Genomic DNA, 15,584 nt, shown 5'->3' on the forward strand with positions numbered 1-15,584 from the left:
TACCATGAGGAGATAAGGGACTGAAGTCCAGAGAGACTTAGCATCTTTCCCCAAGTCACACAGCTTGTTAGTGGCAGAGATGGAGGTTGAACGGAGGTTCAGGAACTCCCAACTCTGCTCTTTCCCTCTCCACTGGACAAAGCTGGTCCAGGAGGGAGGTTGCCTCCTTGTGCCCGCTCAGCCAGTAATCCTTGTCTCCTTCCTGCCCCCTCCCTACTTCCCTCCTCTCTCCAGCCTATCATCTTCGTTTCAGACAGAGCAAACAGCAACAAGGAGCTGGGTGTGGACCAGGAATCAGAGGAGGGCAAAGACAAAACAAGCCCTGATAAGCAAGCGAAATCCCCACAGGTTTCCGAGCATGTGCATGAATGGGGTAGCCAACACACAACTGAGGTCTACCCTCTTGGGGTGCATGGGGGTTGGAGGGGCCACAGGGGTGGGGTGTCCCTTTAACATCTAGAGGTTTGGGTTTGTCCCACTGACCTTTTCTCTCATCAAGTTCTCCTAAAATCTGGGATGCTGCTTGGGTGAATGTCTTGGGGTTGGCTGCCACACCAAGCTGGTCCTAGGCCTGGGAAGGACAGGCCGAGCCTCCCCGCTGGAGCCCATCCAGCCAGGAAAGAGAGAGGGATGCAAAGCCTAAGACGGAAGCAGCTTGAGATGGAACAACTCCTGTTTCCTGGTGTCATTAACAATGGGGAGGATAAAGAATAGTAGTGGAAAAAAAAAAAAAAAGAATAGTAGTGGAAAAGGGGGATGACACCAGAAATGGAGTCCTCCAGAGCTCAGGGGACGGTGTTAGATGGGGGAGAGGGGGTCATATAAAGCTTACAGGAGGTTATAGACTAAGAGGCAAAAGTCCACAGATAAATCCAGGGCTATCTCTATCCTGTAGTGCCCAACGGAGTGGGGAGGGGAGGAGGGTCCTCTGAAGATTTGGCCTTGATGACAGAGGCAGCTGGAGCTATCAGATTGGTCTGGCCCCCTCTGTCCTGCTGGGGCTGGTTTGGTTGGGATGGTCAGGCTCAAAAGAGTGGAGGGGGCTCTAGCAGGTGGGGATGGGGGGAGAGGACCAAGAGGGCTGTCTACATGATTGCAGAGCTAATATACCTCCTCTGGTTAGAATGTCTGAGCTGCGAGGGTATGGAGTGAAGGCTCACCTGGGCCTAGACGATCCTCACTCCAGATCACCAGGTTCAGCTGAGAAAGAAGAGCATTTGCCCTGTACCCAGCTCCTGCTGCCACCTAGGGCTGTTTTAGGCACCTGGCTCCTTCAGTCCAGAGGAACTTTCCTCTCGGGTCTGTCCATCTCCCTGGTCCTCACCAACCAGTTTTCCTTTGTGCTTCCATAGTCAGAGCCCAGCAGCGCTGACCAGGAAAGTGAGGAACAGCAGCAATTCGGGAACATTTTCAGGCAGATAGCAGGCGACGTGAGTACTTCCAACCCCGACTCCCACAGACACTCCTCTCCTTAATTGCTCAATTTGCCAGTTATTTCATTATGGTTCAGTAGAGGTCATTTTGGCTTTTGGTGGAAACAGGGTGTATGAGTGTAGCGCAGAAATCCACAAGTGAAGTCCTCGAGTTTTTGACCAACACACCCACTGGGTGGCTCTGAGCTGCCCACTGCAGTCTGGACAGCTGAGGCTGCAGTGTGTCTTCCTCAGAAGAGCCCCTGCTTCCCCACGACAGAATAGCCCTGACAAGGACTTTACAACCATGGACAGCCGGGATTTGTTCTGCAAAGCCCGGGCTCCATCAGTTGCTGTACTTTTGAACCATGACTTTCTTCTCCCTACCTCCTCAGGACATGGAGATCTGTGCAGATGAGCTCAAGAATATCCTTAACAGAGTTGTGAACAAACGTGAGTGGCTCAAACTCTGTGAGAAACAGGTGGGTGGTGGGGGCAGTGTGTGTCCAGTTATCTGAAAGCAGCTCCTCACTCTTCTCCATACCTCCCAGATAAGGATCTGAAGACACAAGGCTTCACGCTGGAGTCCTGCCGTAGCATGATTGCTCTCATGGACGTATCCTTCCTGCCACCCCTTCCCAAGCCTCTGTCATCAGCCCCTGAGCAGCCTCTGGGGGCTAGGGCAACAAATGGGGTGGGGGGGCCCAGTCAAGCAGCGGGGCTCAAATTCATGCCCGAGGAAACATTTAAGGAGGCCCTGAGTTAGAACCTCCTGGCTGCTGGTCTGAAAGGGGCTGTTGGAGGAGGTACAGTTGGGAAGAACATTGGCCCCTGCTCTTAACCTCCGGCCTGGGATTCTGCCTGGGGTCCTAACGAAAGTGGTCCTTAGGAGAAAGGTTCCCTGGGTTATAGAGCAGGCATTAATTTTGACTCAGGAAGCATAGAGGGGGGTGTTAAATACCAGGACAGGGCAGAGTGGGGATATCCTGGGCAAAGCTCTCCTATGGGGCTGCTTTCCCTGCACAGCCGCCTAGAAAGCCCTCTCCCCATCCAGGGGGATTTTGCTATGTGCCCTGTAGCCCTGACTTCCTTCCTCCAGACAGACGGCTCTGGGAGACTGAACCTGCAAGAGTTCCATCACCTCTGGAAGAAGATTAAGGCCTGGCAGGTGGGATGAGAGAACGAAGGTGGGAGTGAGGAAGGGACTGATTCAGAGATTCAGTGTGCGACCCCTGTCCTCAAATTTTCTATTGCCAGAAAATTTTCAAGCACTATGACACAGACCAATCCGGCACCATCAACAGCTACGAGATGCGAAATGCAGTCAATGACGCAGGTGTGGGGAAGAAAGGGGGTGGCCAGGATGCGGACTGGAGCCAGTGGGAGCAGGAACGGGAGGGGAGGATGGGGCCACTTGGGCCCTACTAGAGAAAGGAATGAGAGAGGGCTTCTCGCTTTCCTCTCCCAGGCCCCAGAGTGACCAGGAGGCAGGGGAGATAGCACACAGGCCTAAGGGCTCCAAGCCTACCCCATCTCTCCTGTGCTCCCCCCACAGGCTTCCACCTCAACAACCAGCTCTACGACATCATCACCATGCGCTATGCAGACAGGTCCATGAACATTGACCTCGACAGCTTCATCTGCTGCCTCCTCAGGCTGGAGGGCATGTTCAGTAAGTGGACAGCTACCCTTTTGCTCTCTTTGCCCCTCCTGCCCCCTCTCCTGCAGCGACAGCTGTGGTGGCGGGAATCTCCACTAACTGACCTACTGTATGACCTTGGACAAATCCCAATCTACTGTATTCAGATTGAACAAAGGTGAAGGGCCTCTTCAGGCTCAGAATGGGATGGCAAAGGGAGGGTTACGGGTGGTACTCTGCCTGGTAGATTTTTGTGCTGAAGAGCAGCACTTAGCACACAGTTAAGAAAAGGTAGAGCAGTGGAGGGGGACTGAGCCTTTAACTGGCCTCTGGCCTGTGCGTTCTTCCACACAGGAGCTTTTAATGCATTTGACAAGGATGGTGACGGTATCATCAAACTCAACGTTCTAGAGGTAAAGCCTAATAGAAGCCGTACAATCCCCCTGTACCTTAAAATTCGAGGTAGAGGAATCCATGAGGAAGACTGGACACACTATGCACTCCTCACTTCCCAATGGTGGTGGAGGGATGGGATGGGAAAGGGACATAAAGGGAAGCTCACGGCTCAGCAGGATGTGGCTCATCGGGAACGAGGACTGGGGGAAGGCTCCAGGGAGGCCTCAGTTCTACAATGACTTTATGGTGGAAAATATGTACCTTCTAGGAGAGATCTGTGGGAAGGATGCAGTACACCGCTACTCCTCAGAAAATCTTCCCAGTGTCTGGCATGCTGGGGGCTGTCCCTTTCCTCTACCCCGTTAGATCCCTAGGGCTGGGCTCCCTTTTCTTGTTTGCATTCTGATCTTGGGACTTCCTCTTTCAGTGGCTGCAGCTCACCATGTATGCCTGAACCAAGCTGGCCTCATCCAAGGCCATGCAGGATCACTCAGGATTTCAATTTCACCCAACAGAGCTAGAGCCACTTACCTCAAAGGACACAGTAGCTGCACCCTCAGCAGACCTCCAGGCACCTCATCCGTCTTGTTCCTCCTCTACTCACTTCCTTCTCAGCCTCAGGGTATCTGTCCATCTGTCATGCCCAGCCTCACCCTTTAGTTAAGGAATGGGGAAGGGAGAACAACTCTGTCCCTGTGCCACATGGAGGCAAATGTCTCTGTTTGCCTCAGCTAGCCATGGCCCAGTGACAGCTTTGCTTGGAGTCTGAGTGGCCTCAGCTCTGAAGCAAGCACTCCCTTTAGCTTGCCCTCGGCTGTTCGCAGAAGCATTTGCCAGTGGCACTCAACACTTCCTGGTGCTAGAGCCCTCTATCACCTTTATATTCTCCCAGTCCCGGGACAGCAGCCCAATGAGCATTTGGTTCTGCCTGACTGTTTCAGGATGGGCCTGCTCCAGAGTAAACTAGCTCAGCGGAAGAGGGTTGGACACTTTGGGTTATCTGACTCATAAGTTTGGTTGCATTTTGAAAAAAAGTTGATCTAAATAAAGGCACCTGTATAGCTGGCTTGATCGTGTTTTGTTTTCTCACATTTAGATGTCAGCCACAGCAGGGATGAGTAGCTCCAATCTTACCCATCACGTATAGAGAGCCGTAGTTTCAGAACACAGCAATGGAAAATACACACATACACAAATAAATCCTAAACCCCGCTTTAATCATGGCTTTTGCTATTTCTTGAGCACAGGAATCAGTCAAATACTTTCCAAGACACATGAGGAAAGGAAGGGGAATAGCTGTTGGTGTCTAGATCAAGACAAAATGGGTCACCTATAACCAGAGGGGCCAGTTACCTGAGTGTAATGGAGCAGAGATAAAGTTTTTAATCCTAGTTCCTCCACTAATATTGACCTACTGTATGACCTTGAACAAATCCTTAATATGTAGCGGTCTGCCGAGCTTATCTGGACCATGATCTGTGGCATATCTACAACCATCTTTCATTTTCTACCCAATTTCCTTCTTGTTCTCTATATCAATGTGGAAGAGAAGGGTTTGGCTGTGAATATGAATATGCAGATAAGGTAACAAAAATAAACAATTAGTAAAAGTACTTTATTTTCCCCTTATATTTGCTTTATATCTTGCTTTACAAAGTTAGGAAGTTCGCAGCTTTATACCAAAATGTAAGAAGGCTAAGCTATTTGCTTATAAACATTTTTGCAGTCAAGTGTCATCTGATTTCATTCTTCTAACCCATATTCAATTAAAAAAAAAAAAATCAGACACCAAGGGTGCTGGCACAGCTCTAGGGCATATATTTCTCTTGAGTAGGAGGAAGATCTTCAACAGCCTTTCCTCCTTGACTCCCTCCTCCCCCAATTCAGTTGGGCTACTACCTTGAATTTAGAGGAAATCTGGGAAACGTTAGTCACCATGTGACCCAGCAAGGCCACATACTTGGGGGTTGGAGGTGAGGTTAGAGGTTATTGTCTGGTAAGCAGTAGGTTTGGTTTAATCAGGATTTCACATCCACTTGTATATGGAACTCAGTATAACCCAAATCATCTCTACCACAACTTCTAATTCTAACCATTAGACAGCTTCTCTGAAATCCTGAGGAATCTGATGATTTGGGGCAGGGATAAAATCACTGTTTTAACAATGTGACAGGCATGGCCTTCTTAACAGTTTTAGGAGTTCTCCTTTAGGTAACAGGAACAAAATTTATAAGACAGCGTATATAAATTGCAAACCAGAGGGTACATGCTGTTTAAATCCCACTTCACAATATACTTTCATTTCCCCTCCAATGAATTCTCTTCCATAAAATATACCATACCATTCCGCTAAGTTTTGTACACCTACTCCCACCAAATCATCCACATACCTAGTCACTAAAGTTGTGCACTGTATAATCTACCAAAAAGAAAAAAAAAACAAAAAACCCTTTGTTAGGCAAATAACCACTTAAATGGCAGTGATGTTGCCTATAAATTATAGATAGGTCAGGAGCTCAACACTCAACTGCTAACTCTTCTGAGGCAGAAAAAAAATTCTCCACAAAAGCAGAAGTGTAATAGCAATGACGTTCTCTCAAATTCAAGTAACATCAGATCAAGATAACTTTGTACTGTGTTTAACTGCTTTATACTGAGTAGAGCCGTATACCAAAATTTTGAACCTGATTAAAAACTTCAGGATAAAACTTGAAGTGACTGATATGTCATCAGAATAAACTGCCATTAAAACCCGAGCATATGCGCACAAAAGCATTTATGCTATGGTTCTCTTGTCTTCTAGCTGTCAGAGGTGAACACGAGTGATTAAAAACAACATTCTAAAAATGGCCTCCAATTCCTTATAAGAAATGAGTTGTGTTTTGTCAGGTCATGTAATAATTGCCTTCCTCAACTAAGTACTAAATATCAGAGCCAACACAAATCCCTGAGCCACTGCTCTACTCTGAGGGGGAACAGAAGGCCAGAATCAGCCAAGACGTTGTAGAAGACTTAAAACAAGACTTTTGCATAACTTTCAAGACACTTAAAAGTCATAACGTACAACCATAAGCAGTCAAGATGCTTATGGTGCCTTTATTTCTAAACAGGTGGCTACAACAGTGCATTGAGGGCAATATACTAACCTGGTGTTAAACGAATTTTATGCATTCTTGAAACAAAAACATTATTGCCACGGCTTCAAAGAAAATTCTTGTGAAATGAGAAAAAGTATTACAAGTATAGGTGCCCACGCGCATACACATGTACAAAGAACATCCACAACTGCACACATAAAGGCAGACAGACTGTGCGCGATTCTGTGAAAGTTAAAATCAAATCAGTTTTTACTGATTCTATCAGTCTGTTCATACCTACAGTTCCCCATCACTGCCCAACACCTCATATACCCCCTTCTAGCTGTACGGAGGCTCCACCACTCTCATCTTTTCAGACATGTCCTCAGGCAGGACAGAAGGGCACCTACGCAACAGAGTATGCAAGACTTCCTCAGCACACTGCCCAGCCAACGCGGAAATGTGAGTTCACTACAGCCCAAAGGAAAATGCTAGGTTTAGCAATAAATCCAAACGTACTTTCCTGGGAATCACCATTCCCAAACCCACAGCACAGCTTAGCTTCTCTGGTCACCTGTACAGGAAATGGGGTGAGAGATGGGAATGCTTGCTCTCAGACAGAAACAGCACACATAAACTTTATGCAACAGGATCTTCTCTGTTCTCTCTCAAGTATCATGCAAATCTCAATAGTGTGGTCAACACAAGAGTTCTGCCATTCATAAGGACAGAAGTAAACAGCTTGTGGAGCCATTCATTATCTAGATGTAGCTCCTAGATTAGTTCTTAATGTTTTTTTTGGATCCAGTGAGAACCACTGGAGGCTTCCCTGGAAAAAAACACCTACTTAGTCTTACACACAATTCCAGGGGGTTTGGATACCCTCTTGAAACCTATCCATGAACCCCTGGGGAAGTCCCCCTGCCCCAGAGCCTGAGTGAAGACATGTGAGTAGAAGTGTGTGCACTAAGATGGGTGGAGATAAACCTGGATGCTCTGCAGTCTTAGGAAAGAATAGGCATCACATCTGAAGCTTGGTATGTGGCGCTGGGCTCTTCTCCCTTTTCCTCTCTCTCTCTGTAGAAACTTTCGGAGTTTTGAGAATCTAGAAACAAAAGGCTGGAAAGCAACGCCTCCATGGCTTCTCTTAAGAGTCCAGAGAAAATCCAAAAACAAAGCAGTCTCATGAAGGCTTTGTTCATTTGGCTGCTCTCAATGGACAGGTAGGGTCTTTCCCTTCATCCTACTCCACCCTTCCCAGCTAGTGGGGAGATGAAGGCAAGACATTGGTCTTTAAGAAGCCTGCCTGAGGCCTTGAAAACTATATTCAGATGCTTTATCCTGACTCCCCCATTTGGGTACTGCGGGTGGGTGGAAAGTACCCTGTGAACCCAGAGGAAGTATATGATGGCTACTGTCAGTCTAGGCACAGCCAGAGAATAGAAGAGTGGGGTTTGGCAATGAAGTAAATGAAAAGGTTTCAAACCCACAGCCCGCCTGGAGAGTCAGAAGCTGGAAAGAGAGATAAAGGTTATACCTCCAGTTCGAACAGCCTGCCAATACCTGCAGTGAGTGCCCAGGTCTAACAGTGAGATTTCCAAGCAGACATTAGGTCTATGCACTGCCTTGAACTGAGCACTCTATCAAAATCTGCAGAAGTTCAATAGGAAGTACTGTCTGTAAGGACTTGTCATTATGTGATTTGCTGCCTGAGTTCCTAAAATATAATCAGCAGAGCAGTTACTTTAACTGTTAAAAACCTATTGTGTGTCCCTTTAGCATTTAAAGCCAGCTCTGTCTATCTACAAAGAGCATACTGAAACACACTGTACATAATTGTTAAGAAAGGGAACTATTTGCTTCCAATTTAAATATCCAGCTGTTACAATTAACTGATTGTAATAATTAAGGAGAAGTTAAAACTGATCCTAAAAATCTAGCACTGGACAAATTTGTACTTAAATGCCTGCCTATAGGTTTAAACCATCATAAGAACAGAAACTAAAAATCACCGACTGAAATCAATAAAATATACATATGATTAGGGTCAAACCGGGTAGCCAATTAAGATCTGTATTTTAATAATCATCTGGAGAACACCAGTAGCATAAATTACTATATGCCATGCTGTCCCAGAAGAGTATGGTTCCTTAAAAATCTGTTTAAATCTGACAGACCTCCAGCAAGAACTTAGAAGTGTAACCTATCACCCCATAGAGCTGCCCAGACTTATGCTAGTGGTAAGCCTGGCTAGTAACCACTCTCTCCTTCCCTGATTCACTAGGGAAGGGAAGACACTGGCCTGTGTAAGGGGCTGATGTGAAATTAGTTCAACTAAAGACTTCCCAACATGGGAGGCAAAAAACTTCATGAATCAATTTTGCTGTCATCCTCAGCATGTCGTTCAATGTGTCCTGCAGCATCCTAGGAATAAAGGGAAAAGGGCCCATGAGAGAAAGGATGGTAGGAGGACAAGAGAAAGTCAAAGCCAGGGAGCTTCACAGGTACATTCTAAGATCCATACATGAAAGGCAGTTAGGACCCAGTACTCTAATTTACATGGAACTGCGCACTTAAAGATGAGTTCTTAACAAGAGCACTGTAATAAACCTCTAGGTTCAGTTACTGGACTGGAAACATGTGAAAACATTCTCTTTAGGCTCTTTCTCAAAAACTACCTGTTCTTCATTTGAAACCTCATTAAGCTATACACCAAATCCCTGGATAGTAATAAAAAGAAAAATGCCTACACTCTCCCTGTTTATTGCAATTGTGAACATTCTAATAAGGCAAAAAAGGTTTACTGAACCCTGCTATAAGCAGTCAAATGACCCCAGGTTGACCTCAAATCCCACTGATGTACCTGTTTGGATCCTTTCCTAGCAGTAAAAAAAGCATCACAGTTCTTCCAGCGACATTTCAGAGTTTGAAAGTTCGGATTTGTATGGTCAGTCAGCAAATGTTGTTTTAAATGATCTATAACGCCAAATATCAGAGAGCAACCGTGCCACTGGAGAGAAACAGAATGAAAAGGTAAGTTATAAAGAGCATGGGAAACATGCAATGAGAATATTCCTCACTTGCATCCTGTAAGTAAGCCCCTATTCTTTAATTTATTCTTGGCTAGGAAATTCAACAAAGCGAAAGGTAACCAAATGTATCATCAATTTAATGAGAAACTTGAAAAGACTGGGAAGTCTTTTGACAGTGCAATATTTTGAGAAGGCAAAGCACTAAGGCAGCCATTACATCATTAGATAAGGAAGCTGTTAGCAAATACTGACTGACAAGTTACATAAAATTCAATTTAAACCATACTTATGCTTTATCTTGCCATCATAAAATGAGTTTCTTAGTCCATTTATTTAAGAAAGGCAAAGAGCTTTCCTGCAATACTTAAAGGGTTATTTTTTTTTTTTTTTTTTTTTTTTTTTTGCGGTACACGGGCCTTTCACTGTTGTGGCCTCTCTTGTTGTGGAACACAGGCTCCGGACGCACAGGCTCAATGGCCATGGCTCACGGACCTAGCCACTCCACGGCATGTGGGATCTTCCCGGACTGGGGCACGAACCCATATCCCCTGCATCAGCAGGCGGACTCTCAACCACTGCGCCACCAGGGAAGCCCTAAAGGGTTATTTTTAACAATTCTAAGAACTGTTGACTTGTGAACTTGAAAATACAAATGTCTGATAAAGAAAACTACATTTGTGGAAAAACTTGTAGAAAACTGCCAAGGAAGCCTGACTTTACTAACAATTTTTATTACTTGAATCAAGTCTTGTGATACCTATTTTTTTTTTTTTTTTTACTGTATTATAAATGTGGCTATGTTTCAATTGTTAGTCAGAAAGCATAAAGACTCTTTGTCTTGGCTTTTTTTCCCTACAGGCTTGTAAGAAATCCTATGATTCTCATTCTAACATGTTCATTTCTAAAAAGTAATGCAAATTTGAGTTTCTCCTCTGTAAGCACTATTCCAACCCCCCAGCTTTAAAACCAGAAGGTATTTTCCTCGTTTCTCTAGATAAGTTAAGTCTATTTGTATATTCTGGAGCCTGTTGTGCTAGATTTTGCTTGTCTTCACTGAGAAGACTAAAAATCAAAGATAGTGATGTGTAAAAAGCTGAAAAGTAATTAGGCCAGAGACAAACCCAAAATCAAATTTTAAAATGGAGAGCATCCAGTTCATTTCATCAATGCTGAAAAAGGAGGTCAGGGTTTAGGGAAAAAAAAATTCAGTGCCATCAACTTTTCTCTGGTCACAACTATTAGAACTGATGAAACAAAGTAAGGCTTATAAGAAACAGTATGAAAGTTTTGAGGGTTAATCACCAGCTCCCATCCAAAAATAAAAACCACTCAATTTAGCCTAGTAAACTGAGGTTTAAAACTTCAAACATGCAAATTTTTATCTGCCTATTCCTCAAAAACCAATGAGGAACAAACCAAACTATACATGTAATGCCTGAGGAATGGGTAAAGTATTGTGGGCAGGTCATGAAAATAAGCACTTATACTTTTCTTTCACACACTTCTGTATTGTTGATGTTTTTGTAGGCATGTATCAATAGAGTAATAAAACAAAATAAAAAACACAAAAGAGATAAACTTTGAGTGGATACTCAAATATGCTTTATATCTAATCCTAAGATTAGACTTTTCATTACAGAAGTATGGAAGCATTTTATGTAGTTTTTAAAAAATAAGCTTATTTGTCCTACAGCGGAAGGCAAAAGTAGACGCTCAATATAAAAATGCTAAACCGATGATAATGAAGATCTATAAATTGGCCTGGGGTTGTGCAACATCTAAGTCTGGTGACAAGAACAGTTTCACTCCTTACCCAGCAGCGGTAATTCTGCATCAGATTCAGCCTCACGGCCTGAATACTGCCATCATAACAGCCAGTATAAATCTAGAGAAAAAGGTTTATCACATCAGACCAAAACAACACACAATAAAACTACTACAATCATCCTCAAAATAAGAGTCAAAAGTTACTGGTACCAGCTACAACAACAAGAAAACCTAAACCTAAACCCAAACCAGCCCCAGAGTACCATAATGGGAAAGTATCTTGTAGATCTTCTAGTCTGGACACTTTGAAGCTGTGCTCCTTAGAGAGCCACTCTTGGGATTGTGGCTGAGACCGGAAGTGGCAGGGATCAGAGGCACCACTTATACTTTAACTGGTGTAGCTCTGGCTTCTACTGGGCATTGCATATTAGGCATCTGTATTTCATTGGAACAAAAGGTTCTACTGCTTAAAGTCTGAAAAACATCCATTCTGGTTCAACCTCAAAATTTAAAAATAAAATAAATCAAGGATTAGCAGGGTTACATGAGTTAGCTTCTACTTTTAGGTCTGCTATAACTATGCCACACTGGCCAAACCTCCTGACTCTATTCCAATGTACTGTCCAGATCATAATGTCACTGAAAAAAGCACCACTCAATTTTTTTTTTTTTTTTTTGGAAACATCTTAAATTTACCTTCTATTTAATGGTGGTATTATATTTTGTATTGTAATTATTTTAGCTCTTAATAAAAAAAGGAATATTCAACAGCATTACTGGGTTTTCAATATTATAATACCAAGAGATAGAAAGACATTCAGTAATGAGGCATATCAAAAACAGATGTCATTTTTGGAAGTGACAAGTAGTAACATTATTAATAGTTTGTACAATTTTTAGTAAACACATTCAAAGGCAAATATGTGGCACAGCAAATTATACTCACCATACTTTTATGGATGGTCATACACATAATCATGTCTTTGTGTCCTCCATAAACTTGCAATCGATCATGCGACTTGGGTGGAGGGAAAAAAAAAAAAGAGAGAGAGAATTAAGGTTATTTATACCTTGTGTTTAACAGGCATAGTCCCTGAAGGCCTTTGAAAGGTTTAAAACTACACCTGAGGTACCAAGCTGAAGTACCAGTAGCATGTTAACAGAAACATAATCTAACAACTCCTTCTCCTCATGCGAAGAGCTGGTAACTGGAAAAAATAAAACCAATTTCTGTGTAGTGTCAAAGTCTCAAACCTGAAATTGCACACAAAGAGAATCAGACAGGTGTTACAGACTACAGCTGCTCTCCATAAACCATTTAAATTTTTTTTGACACCATTTAATTTTTTTAAAAAAATAAATCTATTTATTTATTTATTTATGGCTGTGTTGGGTCTTTGTTGCTGTGCACGGGCTTTCCCTAGTTGCAGTGCGCGGGCTTGTCATTGCTTTTCTTGTTGTGGAGCACTGGCTCTAGTTGTACAGGCTTCAGTAGTTGCGGCATGTGGGCTCAGTAGTTGTGGCTTTCAGGCTCTAGAGCTCAGGCTCAGTAGTTGTGGCGCACGGGCTTACTTGCTCTGTGGCATGTGGGATCTTCCCGGGCCAGGGCTCGAACCTGTGTCCCTTGCATTGGCAGGCAGATTCTTAACCACTGCGCCACTAGGGAAGCCCACCATTTAATTTTTAACACGTGTGAGCCTGACCAGGTATCTCAGAGTAGTGTTTCTGAAAGCATCCTCCAAGGACCAGCTACTTCATAATCATCTATAGCACTTGTGAAGAACTCAGATTCCTGAGTTCCACCCCAGCCTTTCCATATAGAAAAATCAACACCAAACCCAAATAGACAGTCTCCCCAAGTCATTCAAGCAAAATACTGGGTCTAAATTCTACCTGTAATTCATAGACACGAACAAATTTATCCAGGCAAGCAGTCACCATCACTTTTCCTAGGATATTCACCACAGTCACTGCATGATTGTGACCTTTATAGATCCGTACAAGCTCACCAGTCTGCATCAGAAGAGAGATAAGAGTCACTAGACTGACCTTCAAGATTCCTTCCGACTTTTGAGATTTATAATTCTGTAATCCTAGAAGACATAATTCTGAGACTACTTGTACAAACGTAGCTGTACTAATTTTAACAGATGAAGCACTCCCACAAGCATTTTTTACTTTTACAAAATGTATGCACTGTATCTTTTTTTAAATAAATTTATTTATTATTTTTGGCTGAGTTGGGTTTTTGTTGCGCGTGCAGGCTTTCACTAGTTTTGGCGAGTGGGGGCTACACTTCATTGTGGTGAGCAGGCTTCTCATTGCTGTGGCTTCTCTTGTTGAGGAGCACTGGCTCTAGGTGCGTGGGCTTCAGTAGTTGTGGCTCACAGGCTCTAGAGCGCAGGCTCAGTAGCTGTGGCGCACGGGCTTAGTTGCTCCGCGGCATGTGGGCTCTTCCCGGCCCAGGGCTTGAACCCATGTCCCCTGCATTGGCAGGGGGATTCTTAACCACTGCACCACCAGGGAACCCCTGCACTGTATCTTGATGGAGAGAACCCCAAGTCACAGAAAGAGAAGGGCCACAGCTATGTGTGTATGTATTTTATAGCTTTTGAAGTATATTCACTTTTATCATTTCACTGCATCTGGACATGTCCCTGAGGCTGGATAACCCCCAGGTTTACAGACTAAGAACTGAGCTTCAAAAGCAGCCTCTATGACCTGAGCAGAGTCTCTTGGCTGTTTTTACTTGTGCTATTTTAAACTATGTATCATATCTACTTTCTTAGAGCCTCAGATGCTCAATTTATCTCATGTTTAGATGAGGCATTCAAACTAAACCTTACGTAAATTTTGAGTCTATTCCCCACTAAGAATTTTGATGAGGTCAGAATTTCTACAGTACTTAATATTATCCAAGAGCTTATGCGCAGGGATTATTATTAAGTCTTTCACTAGAAAAAGGGCTTAATTTAAATTGCAAGAGGTCTGAGGCATCCTTTAAGCTTCAATCATCATTCTACTAAAGATTTCTTCACACCAACATGGCTTACGTGAATGTTGTGGGCATGGACTGACTGATCACTGGAGCCACTGAACACAAGGTCATTCACCACCTTAAAGAAAAAAAATTCAGTTAATGAGATTCGATATAACGTTCTGAGTTTCCTTTAACTTGTAATACACATTAGCAAATTCTACTTCCCACCCTATTTTGAGATGAGCATGAACGAGGTATGAAATAAGTTTCTCAGACAAATTTTCTGAACTGAAACTTATGTGCTGCCACCCAGTACTGTGATGAATTGACAATGTACTACTGGGTTTGTTGCTTCTTCGGAATGATTACGAAGCAGCCTAGAAGGGCATTCGAGTATATCTACGTTCTACAATAAGATACAATTTTATTTGTCTCTTGGTTAATATATTAAAAAACAGTATGCCCTGTGGTAATCCAAGCCTAAAGAAAAGGGTCATAGGGACTTCTCTGGTGGCGCAGTGGTTAAGAATCCGCCTGCCAATGCAGGGGACATGGGTTCGAGCCCTCGTCCAGGAAGATCCCACATGCTGCGGAGCAACTAAGCCTGTGCGCCACAACTACTGAGCCTGCGTTCTAGAGCCCACGTGCCGCAACTACTGAAGCCCGCACACCTACAGCCCGTACTCCGCAACAAGAGAAGCCACCGCAATGAGAAGCCTGCGCACCACAAGGAAGAGTAGCTCGCACTCACTGCAACTAGAGAAAGCCCGTGCGCAGCAACGAAGACCCAACACAGCCATAAATAAATAAATTAATTTTTTAAAAAAAGAAAATAAAAAAGGATAGTAATCTGTATTCTAAATAAGGCATTAGACAACATGGTAAATTTCATTCAAACCCTTCTATTTGTACCAGACAATGAGCTCCTATTTTTTGCACTATACTTGCCTTCATGCAGAGAATGGTTTTGCTGTGGCCCTCCAGAGTTCTAAGGAGCAGTCCATTCCGTGCATCACGCACACTAATGGTACAGTCATAAGACCCCACAACCAGCAGCTTTCGGGCACCTTCCTGAGCTGTGGCAAGACAGCTGACAGCCCGAGGGCCATGGCATTCAAAGATTTCAAGTCGTTTGTTGTTCTGAAAAATACACCACCATTATATGAAGTAAAAGCAACTTAGTTGGAAAAACTCAACATCAACTAACCCAAATCACTACCTTGATACAAACTCTAAATTCTAACACCAGTAAGTTCTCATATCTACTCCCTATCCCTAACT

The 15,584-nt window shown here is 43.8% G+C and overlaps 2 protein-coding genes across 5 annotated transcripts in view; one reads left to right on the plus strand and one right to left on the minus strand.

Moving 5' to 3' along the window:
- Nucleotides 1-4,507, plus strand: part of CAPN3 (calpain 3) — a 48,634-nt gene extending 44,127 nt beyond the window's left edge. The window contains exons 15-23 of the mRNA XM_082649234.1: nucleotides 235-348; nucleotides 1,353-1,430; nucleotides 1,808-1,865; nucleotides 1,964-2,028; nucleotides 2,512-2,580; nucleotides 2,670-2,748; nucleotides 2,968-3,084; nucleotides 3,406-3,464; nucleotides 3,875-4,507. Of these exons, the coding sequence (XP_082505360.1) occupies nucleotides 235-348; nucleotides 1,353-1,430; nucleotides 1,808-1,865; nucleotides 1,964-2,028; nucleotides 2,512-2,580; nucleotides 2,670-2,748; nucleotides 2,968-3,084; nucleotides 3,406-3,464; nucleotides 3,875-3,901 (666 nt within the window). The 3' untranslated portion in view covers nucleotides 3,902-4,507. The remainder of the gene's footprint in view (nucleotides 1-234; nucleotides 349-1,352; nucleotides 1,431-1,807; nucleotides 1,866-1,963; nucleotides 2,029-2,511; nucleotides 2,581-2,669; nucleotides 2,749-2,967; nucleotides 3,085-3,405; nucleotides 3,465-3,874) is intronic.
- Nucleotides 4,508-4,660: 153 nt separating this feature from the next.
- Nucleotides 4,661-15,584, minus strand: part of ZNF106 (zinc finger protein 106) — a 62,540-nt gene continuing 51,616 nt past the window's right edge. For all 4 annotated transcript variants that reach the window (XM_082648499.1, XM_082648498.1, XM_082648501.1 and 1 more), the window contains 7 exons: nucleotides 15,252-15,443; nucleotides 14,377-14,439; nucleotides 13,217-13,336; nucleotides 12,270-12,341; nucleotides 11,370-11,441; nucleotides 9,388-9,534; nucleotides 4,661-8,948 (listed from right to left, as the gene is read on the minus strand). In XM_082648499.1, the coding sequence (XP_082504625.1) occupies nucleotides 8,892-8,948; nucleotides 9,388-9,534; nucleotides 11,370-11,441; nucleotides 12,270-12,341; nucleotides 13,217-13,336; nucleotides 14,377-14,439; nucleotides 15,252-15,443 (723 nt within the window). In that variant the 3' untranslated portion in view covers nucleotides 4,661-8,891. The remainder of the gene's footprint in view (nucleotides 8,949-9,387; nucleotides 9,535-11,369; nucleotides 11,442-12,269; nucleotides 12,342-13,216; nucleotides 13,337-14,376; nucleotides 14,440-15,251; nucleotides 15,444-15,584) is intronic.

The sequence above is a fragment of the Grampus griseus genome (assembly GCF_964374135.1).
Source record: "Grampus griseus genome assembly, chromosome: 2".
Lineage (NCBI taxonomy): Eukaryota > Metazoa > Chordata > Mammalia > Artiodactyla > Delphinidae > Grampus > Grampus griseus.